This window comes from Nothoprocta perdicaria, unplaced genomic scaffold (genome assembly GCF_003342845.1).
Source record: "Nothoprocta perdicaria isolate Ctin4 unplaced genomic scaffold, notPer1 scaffold_40, whole genome shotgun sequence".
Taxonomy (NCBI): domain Eukaryota; kingdom Metazoa; phylum Chordata; class Aves; order Tinamiformes; family Tinamidae; genus Nothoprocta; species Nothoprocta perdicaria.
The window spans coordinates 3964504-3990990 of NW_020455644.1; the positions used below are offsets into that span (position 1 = coordinate 3964504).

Here is a 26487-nt window from a genome sequence, read left to right on the forward strand (position 1 = left end):
GTAAGTTTGAACATGCAGGCAAGGGGGCCTGGGCACAACTCGAAATCCAAGCATTTCAATTTGAAGCCATCAACAGATGCTCTACATGATGAATTAACAGCACCTGTCATTTTCAGCACTTTAAAAGGTAACAATAAAATGACTTTACAGTAGATATTCTAAGTGTCAGTGTCTCCACTGATTTATTAGTTTTCGGGCCACTCTATACGTGCCAAAAAAATCAATACTGCATTTGTGTTTTGCACTTTTCTCCACAGGAGATTCATAGCTGCGTTTTTTTTTTTTTTCAATCAGCTTCAGAAAATAAACTGAAAAGAGGAAAGAAAATGCTTCCTTCCCTTTGAGGAGATGTTTTTTGTTCTCCTATTTAATGCAATGACAACTAGATTATATTTTGGTGAACTTGTGGTTCCCAAAACGGTGCCAATTTGGCCGAGACGGAGATGAAATTCAAGATCTTGAAGAATGGTTGTCTGAGAAATTGGTAAAGGTGGGACCAGGAATTTTATTCTAGCACTTAAGAATTGAATTATTCCTCTGAGCAAAATACAGCACTACATGCAGGCATCTTCTTCACCATGCTGTTTTTTACTGCTGTAATCAAAGCTGCTCCATTATTCTTGCCTGCTTAATTAGAAGAGCCCCCATCTGCCTTCTGGGTGCCAAGGAAGTGGAGGAAGATGCCGCAGTCTTGGCACAGGGGGCCCTCAGCAGCCGCAGGCTGGTGCCCACAGCCGGCTCCTGCCTGGGCACTGCCCTGGCCAGGGCACTGCAGAAGGCAAAGGGCTCCTTTTGCAGGGGAGGCCACAGCCCCCGGCCAAGGGCAACATGGCACCCTGCTCCCTCACTGCAGAGTCCTAAAGAGGGCTCTTACCTGGTGTGCGATGAAAACCAAACTAACAAAAACCCACATCCTGCCAAGAGAAAGGCTCACTCAAGAGTCAGTCACCCAATTTAGCTAAAAGCATCACCTTGGACAAGGTGATTTTGCATGCAACAGCTTTCTAGCTGTTGTGGCAGCAGTTCAGTAGGAGCCCGACACGCCTATCAAAGCAAGACTTGTAGAAAGAAGTAACATCTCCTGTTAGAGCAGCTAACCAGGGGAAGAAAAAGAGTTTTCAGAAACAGTTCTGCAGCTTTCTGCTCCCTTGCAAAGCCCCATGCTAGGGGCAGCCTGCACTAGGAAAGGGTGGGCGCTTCATTGAAGACAGCCTGGGTCCCTGCTGCAACCTGGGCTCCTGTTCTCATGTGTTATTAGAAACTGCAGAAATTTATTTAAGAGCAGAGAAGAAAACATCTCTCGAGTTAAATGTCCTCCAGCTGAGGAAGTGAGGTGTCCTTAAGAGCCACCTCTCTTGCATGGCCACGCTGCAGACACACCGTGAGGCTCAAGGTGCCAGAGGGCAGCTTGGCTTGGCTAACCTTCGAGCGCCCTCAGAGAGGCTCTTGCTCTGACAGCTTCTCTTCCAGTAACTTCAGCAGTTACCAGTAGCCCACGAACCTGCCACTATCCTAATCCAGAAAAATGAAAGGCATTACTTGCTTTCCTTGCTTAGGAAAGGAATTACCTTTCCTAACTGGAACTAGTTCCTGGAGGGGTTGCCCAAGCACCAGAGTCTAAATAAGCAAACCACCTCCATTCCCCCACGTACACAGACAGACACCCACATGCAAGAGGCATGGGCAATGGGGCAGGACACGAGGGGCAGACTGAGACCTGCTATTTTGGGCCAACGTAAAGCCTCAGCTGCAGTGTGATGCCAGTGTGCTCTGGTGCACAGCACAGAGAAGAAAGCTGCAGAGATCGGTCTCTCGAGCAGCAGCTCTGGCATATTTTAAGACAACACAGTACCTACGGTGCTGCATCAGTGCTCCAAAACATCAAGCTTGAGACAAAATTTGTTGCTACTGCAGTGAATTTAATACTGGACTTCTGTAAAAAAAAAAAAAATAAAAATACAGGAGTACTTTTTGTGAACATGACTCCCTGGTTTCTGCAGTCAATAAACATTTGCAGCTATATTCCCATACTACAGCTCAGTCCTAACTCCACATTGCAGAAGCTGAACTAAGGTAGCACAGGGAAAAGACTGGTTACGGGTATCCACCTTAAGAGGAGGACATTTAAGCAATTATTTTATATAACTTCAAGTTTTTCTACTCCTCTCAGGGATTAGCCATGGAAGGCTCTATGGAGAATTGCTTCCTTCCCTCCTCCCCTCCTAGGGTCATCTAATTTTCTCTCTTCAGAAAATTGATGTAAAAATAGAACTCAGGCCAGGATATGGCAGACATTTAGTATTTTTTTTAAATTTTAATATTTTAGTATTTAGTATTTTTCAGCCTCTAAAACTAGAGAGCAATCAACTACAAAAGGGTGTAAGTAAAGAAGGTGCATAGCACTCCCATACAGCGCAGTGGCAAAAAAGAAAATAACATCCAGGTCTCTTTCAACAGCACAATGAAGATTAAGATACAGTTTAGCCTTTAGATCAGATACCAGTATCTTGAAAATGTCATTGGTGTAACAAGACTAAAAAGAGAGATGAGGACTTAGAAGCACTAGCCAGCTAACTGCACAGGGGAATACTTTATGGGGCTTATAGCCATTACAGACTGCTGCTCAGGCCGGGGCTGGGGAAGCAGCAGGCTCAGAACCATGACAACCAGGGCAGTGTATACGCAACTTCCTTACATAACATGAAGTCCCTGCCATGGAAACGAGAGGACGTCATCAGCTGCCTCGGCGATGCCCAGCGCAGCCACACAGCTGTTCGGCTCAAGCTGGTGCACGCTGCGCAAGGGAGACCTGTGCTTATTTGCTTAGCTGCCGAGCGGGCTGCAGCGTTTCGTTGGCCATCGAGCCCTTTCTGCAGTTCCCCAGTTATTGCTTGCATGAGCACCATGGATTTTGGAAAGCTAGAATTTACATTGCATAGCGGATGCATACAGCTTCAGTATTAAAGATTGGCTCAATTTTTCACCATTCTTCAGCAGTCAAGACACTTGTCATTTTATACAGGCTGCAGGAATTTGTGACTGGTGGAAGCTACAAATCCATACTTGTTTGGGACACACACATTGGCGTTCAATTACCTAAAGCAAGATGATATACAGAGTCAGTTTATCAAAGCTGTTGATTTCAGGTCTTTACAAGAACAGAACATTTTTCTTCCCTATTTTAAACTGTATATATAGAACTGATAAACAGTTTACAAAGCATATATTGTTTAGTTGATTAAAAAAAAAGAACTTTCCTCAGAGAAATCTGTTTCTTCAAAAGTGATTTGTAACACTGAGTAATCCTGTCAGGTTCTATATCCTCCCAAGAGCTTACTGTAACAGTTGAACGTTATCTGCCTTCGGAAACCACTTAGTTCAACAAGCCAAAAATCAAACCAAAAGTCAAACTCCCTTGAGACAATCAAAAAATGCTTTAAGTGTTTATTTTGCCATGCAGAAGAAGCTATAAACTGTGAATAAGTGGGAAAAGAAATCAGAGCCCGATTTACAGTATCGTGGGCAATTATCTAACTACATATAGAGACAATAATAAGGATCACAACTGTCATTTCTGCTGCTTGAATCACCTGCTGAAGCTAAGCCTTGAAGGAGACTTGAACACACCAGCACTTCAGTATCAAGCTCTATATAGAGCTAAATATGGAAAAGTAATGTAGGTGTCTGTACTCTGGGCATCTCCAGGGTTAGGCAGCAACTTGGCAACACTGAAAATTTAATTTTCGGCTTTTAATTTAAACACAAGTCCCATGCTGAGTTATTTTATTTGGATTCAAGCTTAGGGCTGTCACCCTTAACTGGGCTCAGGTGCAGGTCCAAGCGGTAACTCAAGGCTGAGACAGCTATGGCCAGCGCAGCTGCTACAAGCTGAAATGGTAGCATCTTGTTCGCAACACAGGCTACAGGAAAAGAATGAAAACTCAGACAGTTAAGCAAGCTGCAGAAAAAATGAGATTTGTTAATGCCTAGAGTAAGATAAAATTACAGACAGTGCAGTATGAAAGGATAAAAGCTGGTATCATAGTACGGAATCATTTAAGTGGTGCCTATTATACTGTTGATATGCTTCAAAAGGAGAATAAGAAAAGCATTTCCACCCTACACAGCTTAAAAGCTTAATAAAATTGTATCTCTTCTGTGAGAAATCAGTAGCAAGAGCATGCTGTAACCCTGTGTTAGTAACTTCAGTAATTCTATGCACTGGAAAGACTTGCATGGTTCACTGAGGTACAGTACAGACTGATGACAAGTTGGAAAAAATTTAACTGGACCAATTGCAGAGTTTGAAAAGTATGATTAAAGGAGTCACGATTGCTATTTTTGCAGATACTTTTTAGCTGGCTGTTCTTCCATTCTTTTAACTTTTCATGAAGGAGGTAACATTTTCAAAATTAAGACAGAACTGGGTATTCTCTGCATCTTACAAGACTACAAATCCAATTAAAATGACTATTAGAGCAAATATCAGACAGGAGAACTAGAAGAAATCTTATCCTCCTCCTATCCCTCCAAAAAAGAGCATAAATAGCAAATGGCATTAACAAATTATTTTCCTAATTAGCTTATCTGTCTGATGAAACAGTCTGTTCTATATGTTATTTTATTGATGCTCAAGTCTTAGCCAAAGAACTACTCTTGTCTTTGGAAGTGATTCTTATTTTCATGCAATCTGGCATGAAGGAAAGGAAATTATCTTTTCCGGAAAGATAATTGTTTTTGTTGGTTGCATCAAAGTATTAAACTACAGAAAGAGAGTTATTTTTTGTATTGTTCAGGAACTAATGAATCTCAATTTTTAAAGAGAGAGGGTTTTTTTGTTTATAAAGAGAAAAGCAGTTTTACTGAACACATAGCACTGCCCTAATTCCAAACCATCCAGTTTTACTCCGATTCATCAATTCAGCACTTAGAAACGCATTCCTACTCCTTTGGTTTCTGTTGCTTAGCCACATTTCAGAAGGTATTGAATGCCCATTAAATAAAAAAAAAAAAAAAAAAGAATGTTTTCTACTTATAATGAATTTCTAAGCACCACTACTCCAGAAAAAAAAGCGGCCCAGGAAAAAGCAATTTAACTAGCTAAAGATAGAAGGGAGGGTTTTTTTCATTAAGCATGTATTCAAAAACAGTGGACGGAGTCTATAATAAACCACACATGCATTTCACTGCTATGCTTTCTATATGAATACTGAAGATGATTTGCTTATGGTAGCTAAAAAAACTTCCGTTTTCCTTTTTGTATCTTCTTTTGCTGGCATTTTAACAGTACAAAGTATATATAATCTGTGCTTTATATGCAAAACTTATCATCATGTGCTAATCTGTCCTGAGACATTCAAACAACTGAAACCTCAGCATGTGTTTTATAACCAACTAGCACAGCACTGATTTAGTCCCATCAGATCCATGCAGCCAAGTTCATCAGCCAGGGGCTGAACGTAAGTAATTTGAGTTTGTCTGCAAGAGAAGTGAAACGAGGCTTCCTATCTGTGTAGGTAGTATTTCCTGTAATGAAATATTGCTCCCAACAGCATGTGGAAATAATGTGAGCTGTCCTGTGCACACAGGCAGGTGACTACAACAGTTCTATACTGATGTGTAGGTGACGTGTCTGCACTGCAGCCCATACGCAGTTCCCTGGGTATTTTCACTTGGATATATTATTCTTTGCTTTATCCAGCGATTTGTTGGTGAACGCTTCAAAACATGTGCATTGTGTGAGTAACCCAGAGGGGAATAGGAGTGATATTTCATGAACATTCGTGGGCAAAGACTTCCTGGGGAAGCCATTAGGATCACAGACTCCTCATCCTTCAGCACAGTCCTCCCGCATCATAATTTCACTTCTGAATCATCAGGAGCATAAACAGCATTTGTTTTGCCAATAATCAGATTGAGAAAAAGCAGAATCAAAAGGGATCATAGTAAGTAAAAATTGACCTCCCCTCTTTCACCCATTAGATATTTGACTCACCTGCACACAAACTGCCAAGGAACAGTGACATGACAATTTGTGTCATGTTCACAAAGAATACAAGTTTAAAAAAAAAGTCTACAAGTATACTAAAACCACTTGTCCATATTTGCCTCTCCTAAAAAGTGCAAACAGTTTGCTTGAGCTCAGTTCTCAAATCTGATGCTTTTTTCAGTGCAAGCTATGTGGCACAGAAGTGAGAGATGGCCACTAGTGTAAGAAAAGTAGTCAGGAGGAGAGAGAGCAGAAATGAAGGAGGCAAGGTGCTCATCTAGAGCCCTACTGGCTTGTGTCAAAGAAACATTTGAGCCCGGGCCGCAGAAAACTCTTTTTTCCTAAAATCACACTGGCAACGAAGCTTGATGAATGGTCATCATTTTCAGTCAGTCAGAGTCTCAAACGGAGATAGGCAGGCCAGGCTGAGGCCTAAACTTGCTCATGCCAAGAGCGGCAAATCCCATTGCCCTCCCTCCAAGCTGCAGGCTTGCACCACATCCTTTGCATTAGCTCTCCTACTGGGTTGAATATTAACATGAATATTTGTTTGCAGAAAAGTTTTTTGTGAAAACAGCACATAAAAGCATCCCTCAAATGGCCAGGCAACCAAGGGAGTACTGTGCAGAAGAAGGGCTGTACTACTGCAGGCGAAAGGCAAGGGAAAGACCACTTAAGCTAAAGCAGATTGCTAGTGAGCTGCTTCTAGCTTTCCACAGCCCCAAGTCTTCAAATTCACTCCCTAATCTAACTACCAATCTCCTGAACTGTTGCAACGTGACGTTAAAAAGGGAGATTTCTAAAACACAATCAGCAGAACGATCCTGTAGGAATTCCTGCTTTATTTCTTTCAAGTTTGGCTGTAATCTCACTTTGAGAATACCAGAATTTCAGAACACTGTCCAGTGTGCTAAATTAATCCATACATCGAGTTTACAAATAACTTACTATACATTTTGTTATCAAGTCTGTCAAATTTCATATTCAGCACTTTTGAAATGTAAAAGGTTACTACTCATACCCACTGGCCATTATGTCCACATGCATTGCTCAGCTTGCAAAGAAAGCCCTCTACAAATGCAGACAATTCCAAACTGCTCCAGGCAGACCAGCCAGGGTCATCAAAGATATTTGGGCACAGATGAGCACTGTGGAAGCATAGACAAGGCCAGCTGAGCCTCTGAAAAGCTGAACATGATTAAACTACACTATATGTAAGTAAAACACCTTACAGATTTTGATGCAATACAAGAGGGAGGAGATAGAGACAAAAGCATTTGGGATCATTCCTACGGGCACAGAGTGGGTCTAAATACAGTATCATTATCTCAGGAAAGAGAAAAACGTGCATGACAAGTCCTCTATTTCCTTTAATAACAGCAAACATACGCCTAGATAATGACTACATACAGCCACTACATCCTACTGTATTATCAGGGGTAATCCAGGCTTCAGCTGTGCAAGAAAAGTCAGCAACTCCCGACTTAAGCAATGAATGTGACCCAGGTACCTGGTCAGGGCTGACTCCAAGAAAACTGTACATCAGACTTGCCCTAAACACTGCCCATACAATAATACTGACTTAGAGGAACTATTAGATTCATACTAGGCACATCTCTTACGAGGAGCATCTTGCCATCAATCCCCTGGTAGAGCAGGGAGGACAGACTGCAATGCAAAACACGTACAATGTTATCTGTGCATTACAGTACTATTTGAGAGGCCTTTGCTCAACTGTACTAAACAGACACACTACCAATCCTATGATCTCAATTTGACCATTTTTCACTTCCAGAAGGATGCATTTACTCTGCGAATGTTCCATGTATTTATGAAATCACATACAGAAAACCAACTACGGTAGTAAAAGCTATTAGGAGTCTCAGTGTCTTCCTGAATTATTGCAGTCTACCCAACACTTAACATTTTGGTATACATTTGAAAGAGTGAAAAAAGGCATTTGTCCTTTTCCAAAAGAGCCAACTAACCTCCAAATCTGTAATTACACTCTCACCTAGGAAAAGGAGGAGGATTTCTATGTATTTAGTGAGCCATTCTCTTCTGAGGCTGCAGAAGAAGGGAAACACACATCTACTCTTTCCCTTCTGCAGCTACCAACTTCTGAACATCGCTAGAGACAGATGAATTTAACCCCTGGTGCAGCGTGAACTCTGGTCTGACCTCAAAGGGTGTGTCCAATAAATTTATGAGAATAAGTTTAATTTTATACCCAGGAATGGTCCTATCTCACTTTTCCCTGACTGTAATTAAGTGAAGAAAAAAAACATGAGAAACTACAGCAGACCAAACTTCTCCTTAAGTAACTTGCTCAGCTTTTAAAAAGCCCCTGGAAATGTGACCATTACCCAATTTTCTTCTTGCACCATTTTAACTGTAACCTTAAACACAAAAGGAAATGACAGAGCTTAATCATCTATCCTCTTCAAGTGCAAAAACCTTTAAATTGCATCACAAAGGGAAGACTGATCTCTAAACGAATGCTGAATAAAAAATAAACAATTATCATTATAATAATAAAAATCAAAAGTTGAAATCGTTTTTGATCTTCACCATACTATTTAAGCATATAGCTTAATAGACTTGTCCCATACATATCAGTTCTTTGTGGCAAGAAAACATACACTCTTTCATTTTATATACTCAGTCTAACATTGTTCATAAGAAAACAGAAAAGCCATCTCTGGGGCAGAAGTCTATGGCAGAAAATCAGTTTTAGACAGACTAATTTCTCTTCTTTTTTTTTTTTTTTTGGTTAATATAATGACAAATCTGGATAAATACAGAAGGATTTTTCTTTTAAGATTATCATGACTGCCATCATGCCATAAATCATAACTGATTTATCAAGCAGCCAGAAGCTTAGAGAGGCAGGCCCAAGCAGGAACACAAGAGCAAGGATTGGCCCCTTTCTCAGCAGCTGCAAGCTTGCAGATGAGCTCAGCTAGAACATAATTTCACCCCAACTGACAAAATATCTCTGTTGATGTCAATTATGAACCTTATAATGCTGACTGCCATATTCAGGCAATAGCTGAATGAGTCCACAGCACTTGGCTACTATTTCAGGCTATATAGAGACATCGTGCACTATAAACCTCCAATTTTATCTCCAAGATAATTTGTTCTTTTAAAGATTATGTCTAGTTCTGAATTTATACTAACTTGTAGTCCACATATGACCTTATCTAAGCATGAAAGTTTATCTTCAAAGGTTAAGAAAATTTTTCACAAGTTTACTTCTTGCTTGTTAAAAGGGTTTAGAGAAAACCCAGAGAAAGGATTTTTCTCCTTTCACAATCTTTGCATTAAAAAAGTCTTTGCCAGAGATAACTTATCTTTTATTCATAGTTAGAGAAGAAAATCTGGATTGTTCAAAGACATATTATCTTTCTGGCAACACAGTAAACTTTGGGATGTACAATTCTTTAACAGGTAAAGTACTGTCAGTACAGTAGTTGGAGCTAAAACAAAGTGAGGAAAACTGGGCCACAAACAATGTTTGAACACCTGCATTGCAATCTGCCCGCCAGGCTAAGGGAAAATCCTAGTATCCAGCAATTGAGACTGCACACTCTCAATTGACAATTGAGGCAATCATCAGGTTTTGCTTAGTTAAATATACTGGAAAAAGAACTTAGCTACCATCTTTGACCAGAAGTTGTAAGAAATTCTTTTTTTCTGCAAGTTTTTCTTTTATCAGCATTGACCCACTCTGCATCAGCCACATCGCTAGAACAGTTAGATACGCCTTCTGTAAATTAATTCAACCATTTTAATACTATCATTTAAAACTTCACACAGTTTTTCCTATAAGAAATATTTTAAATAAAAAAGGTAAGAATGGTGGCAGCATACAGAGGTGCAAAGTCTGCTTTTTAACTATAGAATTCAATTTGGACCACATGGTCAAAGCTTTTGCATTGAAGTCAGACTCAAAGTATTCTTTAATTTAGCTCTGCAAGATAATTAGAGAAAGATATCTTTCAAAATAATATAGCAAAACTGTATTTTCCTCAAACAAGCCCAAATATTTCCATATTATGGGCATTACCCTCAAATCCCTCAATAGTTTCTTGTAAGATGCAGTCAAATAAATCAAGTCTCCTTTTACTGACAGATCAGGCAATACATCACTATCATTAAGCACCACTGCATTTATTCCACGTTAGTGATAGTTCCTCTTTCAAAGTAATGTAGAACTGCAATAGACCAAAGATCTATCATAACGAAATATGAAATACAGTGTCAAAAATATGACTAAAACAATACTAAAATCAGGGGTTCCAGACTTTAGGAAATACTCAGAGAACTACTTACACAGAAGAGCTCAGGATCTCGGATCTCTAATCTGTTCCTCATAAAACCAGAAACAACAAATCTAGAACTTTCGAAACTGTTGAGTAGAAACCACTGCCAAACATCACTGTAGCATCAGCATGGATAAGGAAAGAGACAAACTGGAAACATCTGACATTCTTAACTATAGAACGTTTCAGAAGATACTTTCAAATCTAGAGAAAAACCTAGTAAAAAAAACAGGGCACGTGAGAATCCATAAACTGACAGTATAAGCAGAGACTGTAACATTTAACCACTAAAAATCCTTATATTAAAAATAAAGCAAGACTTAGCTCTACGATACGCATCTCACCAGCACATGAGGAAAGCTGCAGCACCTGTACCTCAGATAAATAAGCAACTTTCCTGAATCCCCTCCTCCTCTCCCCAGACACAGAAAAAGAGTTAGGCAGAGACAGACAAGCGACAAGCCACTCAAGTTCTCTCTCTCACCACTACAATCACTACTGTAACTGCACCAAATACATCTGTAGCTGTGTAGAGTCCTACTGAGCACCGGGAGAGAATAAACTTTCAGATACCAGGTACAGAAGAGCAAGGGATTTTCACTGCAATTAATTACTTTTAAAGCATTAGATATATTGTAAAGAGATTTAGGCATACAGAATTCTATTATATCAAAAGTGAATTCTACCTCAACTAACATATATGGGCAACCTGTATGATTGCAGGACAGTATTCAGTAACTCTACCAACAGCTTTTGCAGCTATTAAAACAAATCTCACACTCTAAGTTACTACTAACAGCATAGGCAGTAAACTAACAGAAGAATATCAACCTGTCTACCACACTCTACCTTTGCAGCTGGAAACACGAAAGCTAGCTTGCATATTATTGTTTCCCTCAGCTTTTAAATATGAGGGCAACTAGAACGCTCACCCTTACTTTCAGATTCCCAGACAAGCAGGACAGAGAGGGAGAAGTTAAGGCCTCCACAGTGAGCAAAGCAAGAGACAAGGAACTAAAAGAACATCCATTAAAAATTAGTTATCTATCATCTTACAGCAGAATATATAAGCAGCACAGGTTTGAAATGTAACTGTCTTTCTTATTTTGTTAACCTGAACACAAAAGAATCACTTTATTTTAAAACAAAACACACAAAGGAGATGGGTTTTCTAGTATTGCAGGTATGGATATATGGAGTTGCATTCACCTCAGTGCTAATAAAATTACTATAGTTATTTATGATGAATGTGACTGCTTCATTCCCTAAGATAAACATTTGAAGCATTTTTGACAGTTTTCCTCTTCCTCTACATATTTCTTCTTTCAAATCAACCCAGTCAGTAACTTTCAGCTTATGGCATTTGCTTCACGCTGATTAGCTGGCTTCCACACATGTTGAAAGGGAAAATCAAGGGGTCCAACACCTCTATGGTACTCGCACTACTGCCTGAATACAAAAGGACTTACCCACTGCTGGTGCATCGTATTCATCCCCAAGTAAAATCTCCGGAGCAGAATATGCAAGAGATCCACAACTTGTGGTGAGCTTCTTTCCGGGCTGAAATTTGTTGCTGAAGCCAAAATCAGTCAATTTCACAAGTCCTTGTTTTTCAAAGAAGACCACATTCTCTGGTTTTAAGTCTCTGTGAACTACATGCAGTTTATGGCAGTAGGATATAGCATGAACTATTTGAGCAAAGTATTTTTTTGCAAGATCCTCATTCAGGCCTTCTTCATGTTTCATGATGTAATCAAACATATCTCCCCCATCACCTAGCTCTAAGATAAGATAGAGCTTAGTCTGGGTGTCAATCACCTCATACAGCCGTACAATATTGGGATGCTGTACAAGTTTCATGCACCTAACTTCTTGGAAAAGATGCCCTGTGGCCAGAGTGTCCAGCTTGGTCTTGTCAATTACTTTGACTGCTACTTTTTCACCCGTGAAGACATGTCGAGCAAGTTTGACCACAGCAAAATGACCTCTGCCCAAAGTTTTATCCAAGTCATACAATCCTGCAATTTTTCCATCATATCCTCGTTTGAAGCCTGCCATACTGTTCCAGAAGATGAAATAAGTTTTAGGCTCTTTGGAATTGTGATCTTTTCATATAAGAGTATCTGATGCAAATAAATCCATTGTCACGGCCAAGCATACCTAAAAAAATAAAAAGAGGCAAGATCACATAATTGTGTAAAATAAGCAAAATCATTAAACTGTAATTCTTCTAATGTTACATTAACACATTAGTATAGACTATTACCGAGATTCAAGAGTGTTTTGAAAAGGGTTTGATAAGCAACGGTGTGGCAACCAGTAGATACCTGAAACCATGTTATCAGTGCACCTGAAGAAAGGGAATTTCAACAGTACAGCAATGAAAGTTTCCCTGAAACAAGGCAGCCCTCAAGTTCCTCAGTTAGAAGCCATGCAAGACTTGAGAATTCAGTGCTATAAAAAGCTGTTGATAAAGATGAAATCCACAGGATTTTCAGCTACTTTAGAAATCAGCAGGGCAACACATAACATTAACAGGGGGCACACACTCTTTTTAACTTAGATTTTGGCAACCAATTTTAGGCTGCAGCATGAAACTGCTGTCTTGCAATAGAAAGTTGAATGCATGACTTCAGACTTTTATCTTTGCCCTTCTCACAGCTTCCTGACTAGCAGACAGGTCAGACTGACCTAAGATTTTAGTTTGTTACTCTGGTAAACCAAAGCATAGTTAATCAATACTGTAATTACAACACAAAATGCTACATAGCCTGTAATGAAACATTTGGGTTGGATGTGCCCTCAGTGCTAAATAAAAACATTGTTTACATATTTTGGCTGGAGTTATAAAAGATGGTGAGAAGAAATTTGCATGTAGGCTGTGTTCAGCAGTCCTGGGAATGAGTCAAGGGAATGGGAAGAAACGTGGTAAGCAAGGGAGAGAATTCAAGACTTGAGCTTATATGTGCTGAACTCCTGCTTGGCAAATAATTTAGCACTTAAAAGGCAAGGGCTGATGTAGAAAATGCTCATACTCAAATCTATTGCTGAAGGTCTGATGCTTCATTGTCCTTTTAGTTTACACAGACAACTCTCCCCAAAGTTTTCCTGCATCTTTAGCTTCGATCTAAGTTTAGGAACCACTTGGAGTTATCAAGAAAGCTAACCATTCCTCCTACCTTGAGTACAACACAGCTAGAGGTATGAGAATTAAACGACTTATTGCTAACTAAATAAAAAGCAGAAAAAAAAATTTAGAGAATATTTTCCCAGTTTCAAAAATTAACTTGAAAAAGGAAAGCTTTGAAAAGGAACCTGGCAAAGACAGGTTCCTTACATTACTTCTTCTCAAGCTGAAATGTAAGCGTTAGATTGAAAACACTCCTTGCTGAACAAGTTATTTCACAAGCAGTTAAACTACTGAACCAGGTTTCACATGGATTCAATTACAAGGTTGGGGTCCTGTGGGGATTCTCTGGTGTTTAACAAGCTCACCTTACTGCTCCTCTCAGCTGGAGCCATGATATAAACTCTTCTCTATCTAGTTGTTTCCAAAATGTCTATAGGAGCTCAGTATGAAACCTCCACCCCTATAAAATTTGAATGAGATAATCAACTTCCAAAACCTCACAAGTTGACCAAAGGAGCATAGGGGCAATTGCATAACTTAATTCTTTAGAAAAAGCAAGGTTTAACAGGTAAGAAAAAAACAACTTGTTTGGGGAGGGGTGAGCTGTATTGGTAGGGATTTTTTAGAGTTTCATTTGTTTTTAATTACAGACTCACAGAACAGTTATGGTTGGAAGGGACCTCTAGAGATCATCTAGTCCAACCCCCCTACATACGCAGGGACATCTAGAGCCCATAGCACAGGGGCCACCTATGCTTCAAGATCCAGGGGGGTCTTGAAGACCTTCAGAGAAGGAGCCTCCACAACCTCCCTGGGCAGCCTGTTCCAGGGCTCTGTCAGCTTCACAGGAAAGAAGTTCTTCCTCACATGGAGATGGAACTGCCTGTGTTACAACTGATGCCCATAATTGCACTGTTTCAATTAGCAACTATGCATTATACTTCAGGGGATCTTTCAAAACCAGTCCATTTCACTAGTAGATCCAACAGCATCAAAATCTGTCACCAAGAAAAATATTTCTTGAAAAGTTATTCTGGATGTGGCTATCCAAGTTGCACTAGTGAAACACATGCCCATAAAATTAGAGTGAAAATGACCAAAACTTAAAACCAACAGTCAAAAAATTAGGAGTTTTCCAGCAAACCTAGGACATAGCCTTCCAAATTCAGAAGCTTCCACTAGACAAAGCATTGCAAAGACCTATTTTTCAAATCATCATACATTTCCTTTAAGACACACCAAGTATATCAGGTCCAAAAAAATTCTGTTTTCATAGATGTCAGAAGGTAGAGCACTGCATAGATATACACCACATACATGCTGCAGAGAAGTGCAAGTCACAACAGCTAAAACCTCTGCTGCATTTGGTAACTGTACCTCCAGAATGTCCCTCAAAAATACCTATTGTTCTTGCAATAACAACCAACCAGTATATATCTCTCAGTCTTCTTGTGCCTATCTTGTTAAGAGGGTTTACTGGACAAACAGGAAGAGAGAAAGGAAGCATCTACAATTCCAAGGAGGAGGAAAAAAAAATATTTCAGAGATACCTGAAAGGGAACTGAGGAGAGGCAACAAGCATTTGACATACCGATGCTCCAAACAACTCCTCATACTTAGGTCTAAAGGAAGCTCTAGGCAGATGCTAATCCAATAAACTGGAAGGGTAACATGCACAGAAGAGCTTCCTCTGGTTGGACAATTTTTTAACAGGCAAAGAGACTGCTTGTTCTGGGAGACTGATTCTGCACTCATTCAGCAGCAAGCATTTTGTATTTTAGCAACTGGCTTTCATGTGTGGTATTAAAATTGAAGATCATAGCATGCTTTGCACACAGAAGTTGCATAGCTCTAAAGGAGTGCGGCTGGCACATATGCTTCCTGACAAATGCCACACTGTTCATCTTACACAAGCTTCCCCCACCTCCCCGCTTAACCAACCCAATATTGTTCCACAAAGTGCCAAACTAGACTTGAATACACACAGTAGATCAAAGATCCCCCTAGAACAGTATGCTGCCTGGCAAGTGACCATTAGAGGATGCTCAGGGGAGTTAGAAAATGGCAAAGGTAATAATACATAATGAATCTCTCCATATCTTTTATCAGGTTCAAGCTTCAACAGGCTCATGCTTCTTTGCATGACAGGATGGTGACTGCGTTTAGCAACCCTCGATGGATGTTTTTCCCCTCCTTGATGGATGTTTCCCTACACAAAACCACGCAGCTTTATTAACCCAATTTTTAGTACCAAGAACATCTTGCAACAAGGAGTTTCACAGCTTGACTATATGTGTATGCGAAACACTTCCTCTTGCTTAGCATCTCCTGAGAGTACCTGCATCTTTCCATTTACTGTCTGTTTCAAAACAAGAATTATCAGGCCTTTATTTACCTCTATTATTTACCTTGCATCAAGTGACTCATGATTTGGTAGTCTCCTTCCTCACTCTTCAGTATAACTCAGTTCAAGTCCTAGTCTGTCACACCCTGTACAAAGGTGATTCTTTTACCATTCTTCTCACTTTTCTCTACATATTTCCATTTCTACTATCCCTTCTTTGAAGCTGGGGAAGAGAAAACCAGTAGCATACGCTTTGTGCAAGATGCACATAAAAAATGTGCTGATATTTTATAATATATTCTTAAAACTAAATATTCAAGCATAATAATGTTTGTTCTATATTTCCCTGTATCAGTTTTCTTTCTGACTCCTGCTGAGAACTGATACAATGCTTTCATTATTATTTATTATAGCTTATAGTATCCCATCACACTGACCTAATCTCTTCAATGTAGGCTAAAGAAAAAAGTAATCTATGAACATATGTAAACTGCCTACCCTTAATCTGTATGAAGCAGTAAATTATTCACCAGCTGTGCCCCATCTAAGTGGGAGACTACAGAGTCTGAATGCTAAATGAATTATAAGTATTTTCCAAAAAGGTGCTTTGAAGAACTGCCGCCTCCACAGCAACTGAACCAGATTCTTCACTGCTTCTATTAAAGAATCATTTTAACTGCCACTAGGACATAGCTTATATCCACAGAACTGTTTTTGCCCATAAATGAATCCCACATTCAATGGTCCACGCCAAATTGATTTTTAAAGCAATTAAAAAAACGCATCAAAACACAGCAAAGAGTCATTCTGCAATACAATCTGCCAATAGCAAACTCCAGCATTCAACTTGTCACAGACCGTTTCTCTGTTGAGTGTTAAGTCACAGTCAAGACTTAAGCCCCTGTACACAAGAATTCATCCCATCCCACAAACCTGGCCTAGGCCATGGAACTCCTTTACTCTCTGAGGAATTACGACTTTAACAGACTTTTTTTTGTGCGGTTTCGGATTCAGACACCTCACACACACAAAAGAGCTTTCTTAGTGTGCAGCACACCAGGTTAGTTGGTGGTATTGGAAGAGGTAAAAACAGCTGAAGTAAAAAACCTCTGTCCATTTTGACTTAGCTTTTCTCCAAATTCTGGGAAAAGATTCCATCCCTGGAAGAGAAGGGGAAGAAAAAAAGCTAAGAGGGGTAACAGAACATAATTTATGTGAATTTAAAGATCTATATCACTCAACTGCAAGGAAAGAGTTCATGCATAATTATTTGTTCACTTGGAACATTTTCAACCCTCTTTGTAAACTCAACATGAGATTTATTTCTAGATGACAGTATACACAAACATCAACCCGTCAAAAAAATTCCAACAAAAATCAGTTACGCCTAAGCCTCTGAGAAGTAAGTCAAACAGCAATCAATAGGATAAAATCTCACAGAAATATTAATGTCGCAGCCCCATCACCTGCAATAAAATGAATACAGATTCATTAACAATTTTGCTTCCCTTCCCCAAAAACAGATCAACTAACTTTTGACTCTATGGTTTTAGAATAAATCTTCAAAGCTAAACATGAGGATCTTGAATAAATACATAGCCTTAAGTGAACTTATCACAAGCAAGAATTATTCATTATTAGGAAATGGATGCAAAATTGTCATAGTACAAATACAAACAAACCCCGATTATAAACGTGCTAGTTAAAATTAAAAAACACCACACACACAGTTAACACATTAATACTTTTCAGAGCACTGACAGAGACTGAAAATCTATAACTTTTTTTTTAGCACTAGCATTACCCTGCCAGAGATGGCAAGTCATTTCTTTTTCTCAATTTCTCACTATGAAGAAAGCAAAACCTTTGAAAGCACTTAAGGATCAACTAAGTGTCCAGTTTCACAAGGTTCTAGCTTGAGAGCAGGAACCAGTTTGTCACCTCCTGCCCCACTGTGACACTTCCAACAGTCTGTTGTTTCCTTAGTTACAACAGAAAAGCTTGGGGGGGGGGGGGGGGGAGGGGGGTGTTTTTGAAACACCAAAAAAAATCTCTGGATTTAACAACTACCACCATCACTTGTCCTCAAAAGGAGGCTAGTTTCAATCACTGAAATGATTCAGTTGGCAACATAAGCTCTTGAGTAGCTTTGAAGAGCAACAGGACTAAGGAAGCTGCAAACTAGCACATCGCTGAATCAGGAACCATATGGGCAGCAAACCTAACTGCAGCCTGAGGAAAGATTTATAAGAGCCAGCTATATTGCTGTATCACAACAAGTATTTACCTGTACTTTATTTCACATCATCTCTTTTTTATGAGCTCTTTTTTCAGCATTACAGAGCTTGGTTGTTCTAGTGGGTGAGCTCTACTAACCATTAGCAGCATTTAATCCCCGTGTGTAATTATGGTTTCCAGAATAAAGTTTTCCTTAACTCTACCAGCATTCCGTTACACTCCTGAAACACATTTTATGTGATGCAGATGTTTGAATACCAACTAGATTCTAAACAGACCTCTCATACTATAAGAAACTCATATATCCTATCTCATATGTTACTGTGAACAGTAATAAACAGAAGCAACATAATAAAAGAAAAAGAGCACATTTCAGAGCTACTACTTCTTCCTTAAGCAATCCATCCTATGCATAAAGTTTCAATCAGATTATACACAACGGGTAAGACCAGCCTAGTTTACCTTAATTTCTGTATCAGTTTCTTACTGCAGAGAATAAAAATTCAATGTCTAGTTTCAACAAAAGCTATGATACTATCTGTACAAAAGACTTCCTTGTATTATTAGACTAAGCAACATGAAATCTGAAATAATGTTGAGTAGGATTCATCTCATCATAGGTAACTAGTCATTCCCATCTCTCTTCTTGATAAACGGAGATTCTGTCAATTCCCAAGGAGTCCACAATGAAAGGAATCCCACCCTAAAGCAGATCACTAAATAGATTAAAGCACATTTCTTAAAAGCACATTTGCTCCCACTTTCTGTTACAAGAGTTTAAGACTACTACTAGTTCAGAAGGACATAAACACAGCACACATTGAATTTCAATTAATTTTATCCTGTCTTAATTTTTGATCTCCTGAGCCTCAGATGATATACAACATCAGCACCAATTATTTATTTACTAAATTATATGTTGAAAGCAAGTCTTGTGCTGCTACTCTTCCCTAAAAAAATTAGTACACCAAAGGTTTACACATACTGATCACAAAGATTCAGGAACATTTTTTTTCTTTTAAATGCAGGAAGCCATTTATATGAGTTGCTAGAATCCACGAGTATACTGACAGAAATAATCTAAAACAGTAAGCAAGAACACTTTTCATATTGCTTCTATATTCCCTATTAATGTTTTATCTGACACCCTACTGGAAATGCATCTTCATGGCTTAATCTCCATGTCTATCTTTGTGACAAGATGAGCCATTATTTTTATGTGAAGATACTGCATCTTTACCAATATATGAATCTTTTTCTCTTACAGGTCTGGGATCACCTTTCCTTTTATATAAGGAAGGGAAAGCCAACATGCTACTAACAGGAATGCAGCAAAAATCATCACGAGTGAAGACAAGTGAAGAACTTATATGCTAAATGCATAATTCAAAGATACTCAGACAACAACTACCTGTACCTGCCCTAGGGCCAAACACTTCCCAGATGCAGTATTTTTACTGGAGAGGCGGAGGGGAAGGAGGCAGGTTTTATAACTCTGCCCTAGCGTACATGCTGTATTTTACTTCGCACGTCTGCATCACATCTTCACCTTCACTAACGACAATCCCCATGGCAAGATCAACTCTCCTGCTCTTGACAAGTTCCACAACATAACAGTATTGCAGACCTTGAGGTGTATGTGCTTTTTTCTTTTATTTTCATACGAGGCCTCATCAACAGCTCTCACAGCAGCATCACCCACCTCACAGAGTTATTACTGGAACGTCAGGATAAATCAGTGAATCTGTCATTCAGCACAACTGCACCTAGCATGACGAACAAAGATAACTTATCAAGTAGCTTTATGTTCCAAATTCAAAGAGAAGAACTAATCTGCCTTAATGGTATTTCCCAGTTTCAGGCAATCTTCAGTATTTTGCTTAGGAAAAGTATGAGCCAAAAATAAATCTGCCCATTGTTAGTTTATCCATTAAGCACTTGTGAAGGCTATAGTCAAAGGCCAACATTTCATTATTTTAGAATGCATTGCAGGCGTAAGAGCTATCGAGTAAGAGCCTCAACTCTTCTTGAGATTCAAACCAGAAACAGAAAACTAAGCAAGAATGTTACAACTGTAGGGTCCAGTATTCAGTGAACAGCTAGAGGTAGAAATACACAGCAGGCCAATAAACTTAATAAAACATTGCTCCTGGATCNGGAGGGGAGGAAGAAGATGCGTCTCTCTTACAGATTTCAGAAAAACATAAATGTACTTATTTTGTAATTGAAAATAGCAAGACTCTTCATGACCTGAAAACTAAGAGCAAGGCTTTGACACAACTCTGATGTATTGTGTTTTTTAATGTTAGCTTTTAACCCAAAAATTAAAGAACGGATTAAAGAACAAAATTCTGTCTTAGGCATGATGCTCCCAAACTTTTAGATCTATAAATTGGTGTCGAGAATCTTATTTTCTTGCAGATGAGCAAAGCCACATCAAACATGTTAAGTTTAAGCTTCACTGTTTGTAGAGGTGCAGCACATGGTTTTCAGAATACCAGCAGAAAGCCAACTAAAGTCTGGGAACTCTGTTGCAGAATCTCCCCTTCACAGCTGTTACTTTCATAAAGCTTCCACAGAGTCAAGTGAGAAAGAGCACCACTAGATGTGAATCAGTCTTTCAAGATCTCTTACCTGAAGTCAAGACTGTATGTTTCATTTTCCTCTCATTATAGTTCAATAAGTGGAAAAAAAATATAAACAACACTTAGGTAGTATATACTAAAAGGCAATAGCAAGACAGCAACAAAAAGACTATGACTGCAGAATACACACCAAGGCCATTAACTGGAGAGATGCACTAGCAGTGATCAAACTATTATCCATAGACAAACTCCTCAGCTGTTGGCAATCAGTTGCTGGCAATGGTTCCAATTGCCTTTAGTTGTGAAATGTTTTAAAAGCATAAAATACCTTTATAACTATGTCAATATTCACTGCAGTTCACAAGGCACTTCTCATTTCTAAGAACAGCTATTACACAAGACATAAATGCAAACTGCTCTATAAGTTTGAGAACGCAACAGTAGCTTTATACCATTTGAAGACTTTGCATCAACCCCAGCTCCAAAAGCAGGTAATTTCATGTTGCTCCCATTTTTCTCTTAACCTCAGAATTTGTTATGTTATGGAATGAAAAGCAACATACAAAACCCACACGACTATTTTGTATGCATATCAGATGCTTCAGCAATACCAACTACTTAAGATCTAAAGCTACTCAGAAGTAACAGAACAGAACAACAGGAGTCCTTCCAAACAATCACGTCCTCTATGTTACATTGTACAAGTTAATATGTGCTAAAATAGTATTTTTAAAAAGGTCTTGCCCCAAAATTTATACCTACTACTATTTTTGCACCTTTAAATAAGCTGTAAAACTTTGTTCAAAGAACATATGTTGTAACCTACAATAAATTAGTTTCAGCACAAACTGTTGTTAACAGAAAGTCTCAACAATCACACAAAAATTAACATGGATGTCTTAGTTACATACATTCATAAATGTAACCAACCAAGAACTGATATCAAAGGAGCAAAGTCTAGAGATCATGAAAACCAATAAAAATAACTCCTGTAGCTGAACTCCTGAGCTCAGGACGCTACTTTTCAAAGACTAACAAGCAGCATCCAAATAGTTTCCCAAAGGTTTCACAATTCTAAACCCCCAAATTTCCCTCTATTTGTTGTTCCAAAGTAACTAGAAACATGAAATTGATGAAGAGACACTTTGCATATCAGAGAGAAGTCACATTATTGTGATTCAGGATGGTATAACTATCTTCAAAAAAAAAAAGTCTAAAATTCTGTAAGGAAGTCTGCTATTGCCATTTTGTAAATGGCAAATGAATCAGACCTCTGTCCACCAGCTTCTGGACTCTTTTAGAAGAACCACCTCATCTACTCCTTGTTTATGACATCTTAGAACTGTCTTACCATTTATAAAGGTCTAATTATTAATTGTGCGCTGCCTACTTCCCTCCACTTCCCAGGTAAGTGGATAAATGGAGCCATAAAAGAGAAAAGGACATATTTCTCTCCAACAGCGAGAGAGGTGCAACTGTATCACAAACTGGATCCACTAGATCCACTAGTAATCACCAAGTACTTCAAGAGGGCTTGTTTTAACAATAAACATTGTGGAATGCTTTAACAATAATGATATAAACCACTGTTGTAACACCTAACAGTATTTTTGGTCTAACAGCACAAACAATTTCTTTATTCCATATTAAAGGAGCAAAAGCATTGAACACGGGCTAAAATATAAATATTCAAAAGCAAATAAATGCAGATAGTTAGCATCTATTATAAATAATAGCATTTTCTACTAAATGTCCCAAGCAGCATCTCACAGCTCAAAATGCATAAAGCTTAATGTAAATAATGTAGATATTGTAAAAATATCTACAGATATCTCAGATAATGTAAAAAATCAGTACTGAATTTACTTGGTTAGACTTACTATTGAAATACTGGCATTTTGTCTCCAGCATATAGGCTGCTCAAACTTTAAGGAATGACACTTATTCCAACCTGCAGCTCATCATTTTCAATTTTGGACCCTCACTTCTAGTACTCTAAACTAGTTAGGAATCATTAAAAAAAATGAAATACAACAGGCTTCAACAGGCTGATGCTATTAAAAAAAACAAACAAACAAAAAAAACCCCACTAAGCTAGTATCTCTCAAGCTGTTTTAAGTCCAGTCTGCAACTGCAGAAAATTGCTGCAAAAAACACAGAAAGACATCTGAAGTAGGAAGTAAAAAACAGTCTGTAAAAATCAGCACAACATCAGTGCTTCACCACTGTGATAGAGAGCTGCTGAGCAATTGTGAGATTTAGTTTTTCCAAGAAATGAACATGCTCCTTTTCATCTTTCACAAGCATTTTTTCCTCAACAGCGTACTTAACATTTCAGACCTCATCAACTTATGTATATTAGAACTCTGCCAGGTTAAGTTATCCTAGAACCGCAAGTGAATATACCATTTTTCAAATCCTCTTAGGCTGTTACACAACATTACAATGCACGTTAAAACAACAGCTACTTTAGATGTTTCAGATGAAGTAGCGTTTAAGCATTTGAAAGCAGTGTGGCAAGCAAGACATGCAGTGCCTTGTATGCTATTAAACTTAGCGGTTTATGCAATACTAGTATACCCACTATAAGTTGCTGTTCAGCAATATATACAGAAGTCAATGTACCTAATCTGGACAACTTGTCTCATTATTTTAATACACTGTTATAAATACTACCTAGTAGAAATGGACTAAAGTTCAGTGAAAAGTTTTACAGCTCCTGCGCTTCTGCAGATTTTTGAAAATAGCGGAGGATACAAGAGCAATGTACTAGCTTTTATGAAAGGCATTCTGAGGAGAAAGCCAGCTAAACTAGGATAGCGTGCCCTTGAAAGGGGACCGGCAACCAAGCAAGACAACAGGCACTATAGTTGAGCACTGTTGTTGCTCATATGAGCTACAAAGCACAATAATGCACTGAAGGGATAGGCTGCACCTTTACTCAAACATGCAATCGAAACAGTGGATTTAGAAGAGACCGAGGAGAGCGGGTTGGTCAGAAAATGGCATGAGGAAGATGACCACCCCAAGGAGAAGATCGTCTTCAGTTTCACATTAAGCGCACGACAGTTTTTTAAAATATGCATCAAGAAACCTTGACATGCCATTTGTTTAAAGCAATCAGAAAGTGGACTGTGAATCCACAGTGCAACATTAACAACTACGTCAAACCACCCACACGGTATGGGAATATCAGGTCTTGTAGCAAGAAAACTCAAATATAAAGAACAGCAGTAACCTGTAGAGAAATTTCAATAAGCAGAGATCTGCATTTCCTGCCTCTCAGTTATTCATTGAGAAAAAAATAACAGCTTGTCATTAAGTTCACTTAATAAGTCAGCTGCCCTTTTCTCCACTTTGTTGGATGTCTCAGGTGTGAACTACAGAGATTCTCTCAAAAGAAAGAGATAAGCATGTTGTCTTAGAAGTTTCTTGTCTTCCAAGGGCTCCTCCAGTATTTAGGTTAACTTCTTTTCCCAATCGCTTGGAACATTCTGTCATCATTCATCAGTCCTCTGGGCATTCAGAATATTCCAGGAAAAAAAAAGGGGGGGGGGGGGGGGGAAAGGATTTTCTCCCACTTTTTGCAGTGAGATTTTCAAATTCAAATTTTTTTTCATGTACCATAAAGAGCAAAGCTTATTCTATTTAAATTAACATTTCACCATATTTTACAATGTAGAACTTGACTGCATTATGTAGCAATGTCCTGCAGATTTGTTCAGAATTTTCTTTTCCAAGCATCAGCAATAATAAAAATAATCAGCTGAATTTCCCCTTTGTGCTGTACTTTATCAAAAAAAAAAAAAAAAAAATCCATTAACCCACTCCCTAACAGTGCCAGCCTTCCACGAACTGCTTAACTAACATAAAAACATTGGCTTGTAAACATTGTTCTGTATGGATTCATTTTGCTCAGATTCATTAAACTTGCCCTTCCCTAGACCCTGAGGGTCTAAATACATTCATAATAAACAACTCCAAAGAGCAGCCTATATGACTAAGTAGCGACTGCACTACAGAGGGCAGGCGTAAGCAGATTTGTGTGCAATTCATTCATGCTAGATGGCTCCAAGACACTTTAGCTGTTTCAGGAACTGCAATGGTACCATTGAGGAAAACACTTTTTTGCATCTCTGCTCCTAACAAGCCCTTGAAAGCAAGGTGATCAGTAAGAAACTATCTACACATACACAAAAAAAGTCTATGTGTTTTCATATCACATGTAAAGCTTTTTTTTTTATCCCCTTAGTTGCTAGCTTTTCTCCTTCACAGATGTTCTAGCACTGCTTACCAACAATAATAATAATAAAAAAGCCTATTTGAAAATAGGTCACATTTGTCTCCAAGTACCCCCAGGCCAACGTAGCATTTTTCCCGAGCGGATCTTTTCCGATATTTGACATAGTCTAGGGGTACTACAAACAAATAAATAAATAAATAAATAATCCGTCCTTGAGCCACTGCCGAGGCTGCAAATCAACAACAAACGTTTTAAAAAGTCATCTGCCGTGAACTTCAATAGTGGAAAACCATCCGTGCGCTGAAGCCTGCCTGGCAAAGCGCACAGAGCCCTTTCCAGGACACATCCACTTATCCAATCGATCCCTCCAGCGACCCGAAGGCAGTAAATCCAATGCAGTGCCTGTATCGGCGGCGGCAGCAGCACCGAGGCGCGGGGACACGGGCGCTTCGGGGCTTTGTGAGCGGCGCGCTCGAGCCGCGAGCAGAAGGGGCTTCGCTCGCCCCCGGAGCGAACCTGCTGGCCACGCAGCGGCTTCCCAGGGGCGACATGCACCGTCATCCCCCCAGCGCACACGAGATCCCTCTACTGCCAGAGGGATCTCGCCCGCGGTATTTATTTTATTTTCCAAGGGAGCAGGGGGCGACCTCGCTGCCGCTTCTCCCGCGGTGACCCCGCGTTAGAGGCGGGCGGGCCGGGGGACACGCGGCGGGGCAGGTGCCAGCCTGTCACACGCACACAACGGCTCCGCAGAGCGCAGCGCTCCCGCCGCGACACCCTCGTCGTCCTTCCAGCCCCCAAATCCCTCTACCCAGCGCCGCGCGGCAGCGACCTTCGGCGCCCGGGAAACGTCCCCGTTCTCCCCCCTGCCCGCCCGCCGGCTCCTCCTGGGCCGAGGCCGCCATTGGGGCGGTGGGGAGGAGCGCGGCGGGCGAGGCCGCCTCCGGGAGGAACGGAAAGGCGGCGGGAGGGAGGGGATGCAGGGAGCCCACCGCACCACACCACAACCCCGCGGGCCCCCTCCGCACCCAGCGCGCCACCGCGACGGCCACTTACTCCCTCCGGCCGCGGCGCGTCCTCGGGCCACCGCGCCCCGCGCCGCCCCCACCATGGGCAGCGGCTGCCCCGCGGCAGCGGCGCCGGCGAGCGCGGCGCTCCGCGAGGGGAACCAAGGACAGGAAAGGGCCGGGGGGACCGCGGAAGCCGCGGACACGGCTCCTGGGTGGCGGCCGTGCCCGCACAGCGCCCCAACTGCCGCCCCGCCGCCCGCGAGACGCAACTGACAACAACGGCCGCGGAGAGCCGTTGGGGGGGGCGGGGCGGGGCGGGGCAACGGGCGCCCGCGCGCGCCGCTGCGCATGCGCCGCGCCCGCGCAGCCTCACGGCCGCCCAGAGGGGGCGGGGCCTGCGCGCGGGGCGGGGCGGGGCGGGGGGAGCTCGGTGCTGAGGGAGGGCAGAGGCGAGAGGCTGCAGGGGTCCCGGGAACGGCGGCCCGGGTCCCCGGAACGGAGTCCCCGTGTCCCTGGGTCGGGAGCTTTGGGTGTCGTCGCTTCCTGGAAAGGGTGCGTGGCACCTCACGGCTGTTGAATTTCCTGTGTTGCAGCCGCTGCCTGTGAATAAAGTCACGGAG

At 40.5% G+C, this 26487-nt stretch overlaps 1 protein-coding gene across 1 annotated transcript in view; it reads right to left on the reverse strand.

The window, feature by feature from the left end:
• The window catches only part of SNRK (SNF related kinase), a 37163-nt gene extending 11225 nt beyond the window's left edge, over positions 1–25938 (reverse strand). Inside the window, exons 1-2 of the mRNA XM_026045508.1 lie at positions 25914–25938; positions 11787–12477 (exon numbers count right to left, since the gene is read on the reverse strand). Coding sequence (XP_025901293.1) covers positions 11787–12375 — 589 coding nt within the window. The 5' untranslated portion in view covers positions 12376–12477; positions 25914–25938. The remainder of the gene's footprint in view (positions 1–11786; positions 12478–25913) is intronic.
• Between the last annotated feature and the right edge of the window lie 549 nt (positions 25939–26487).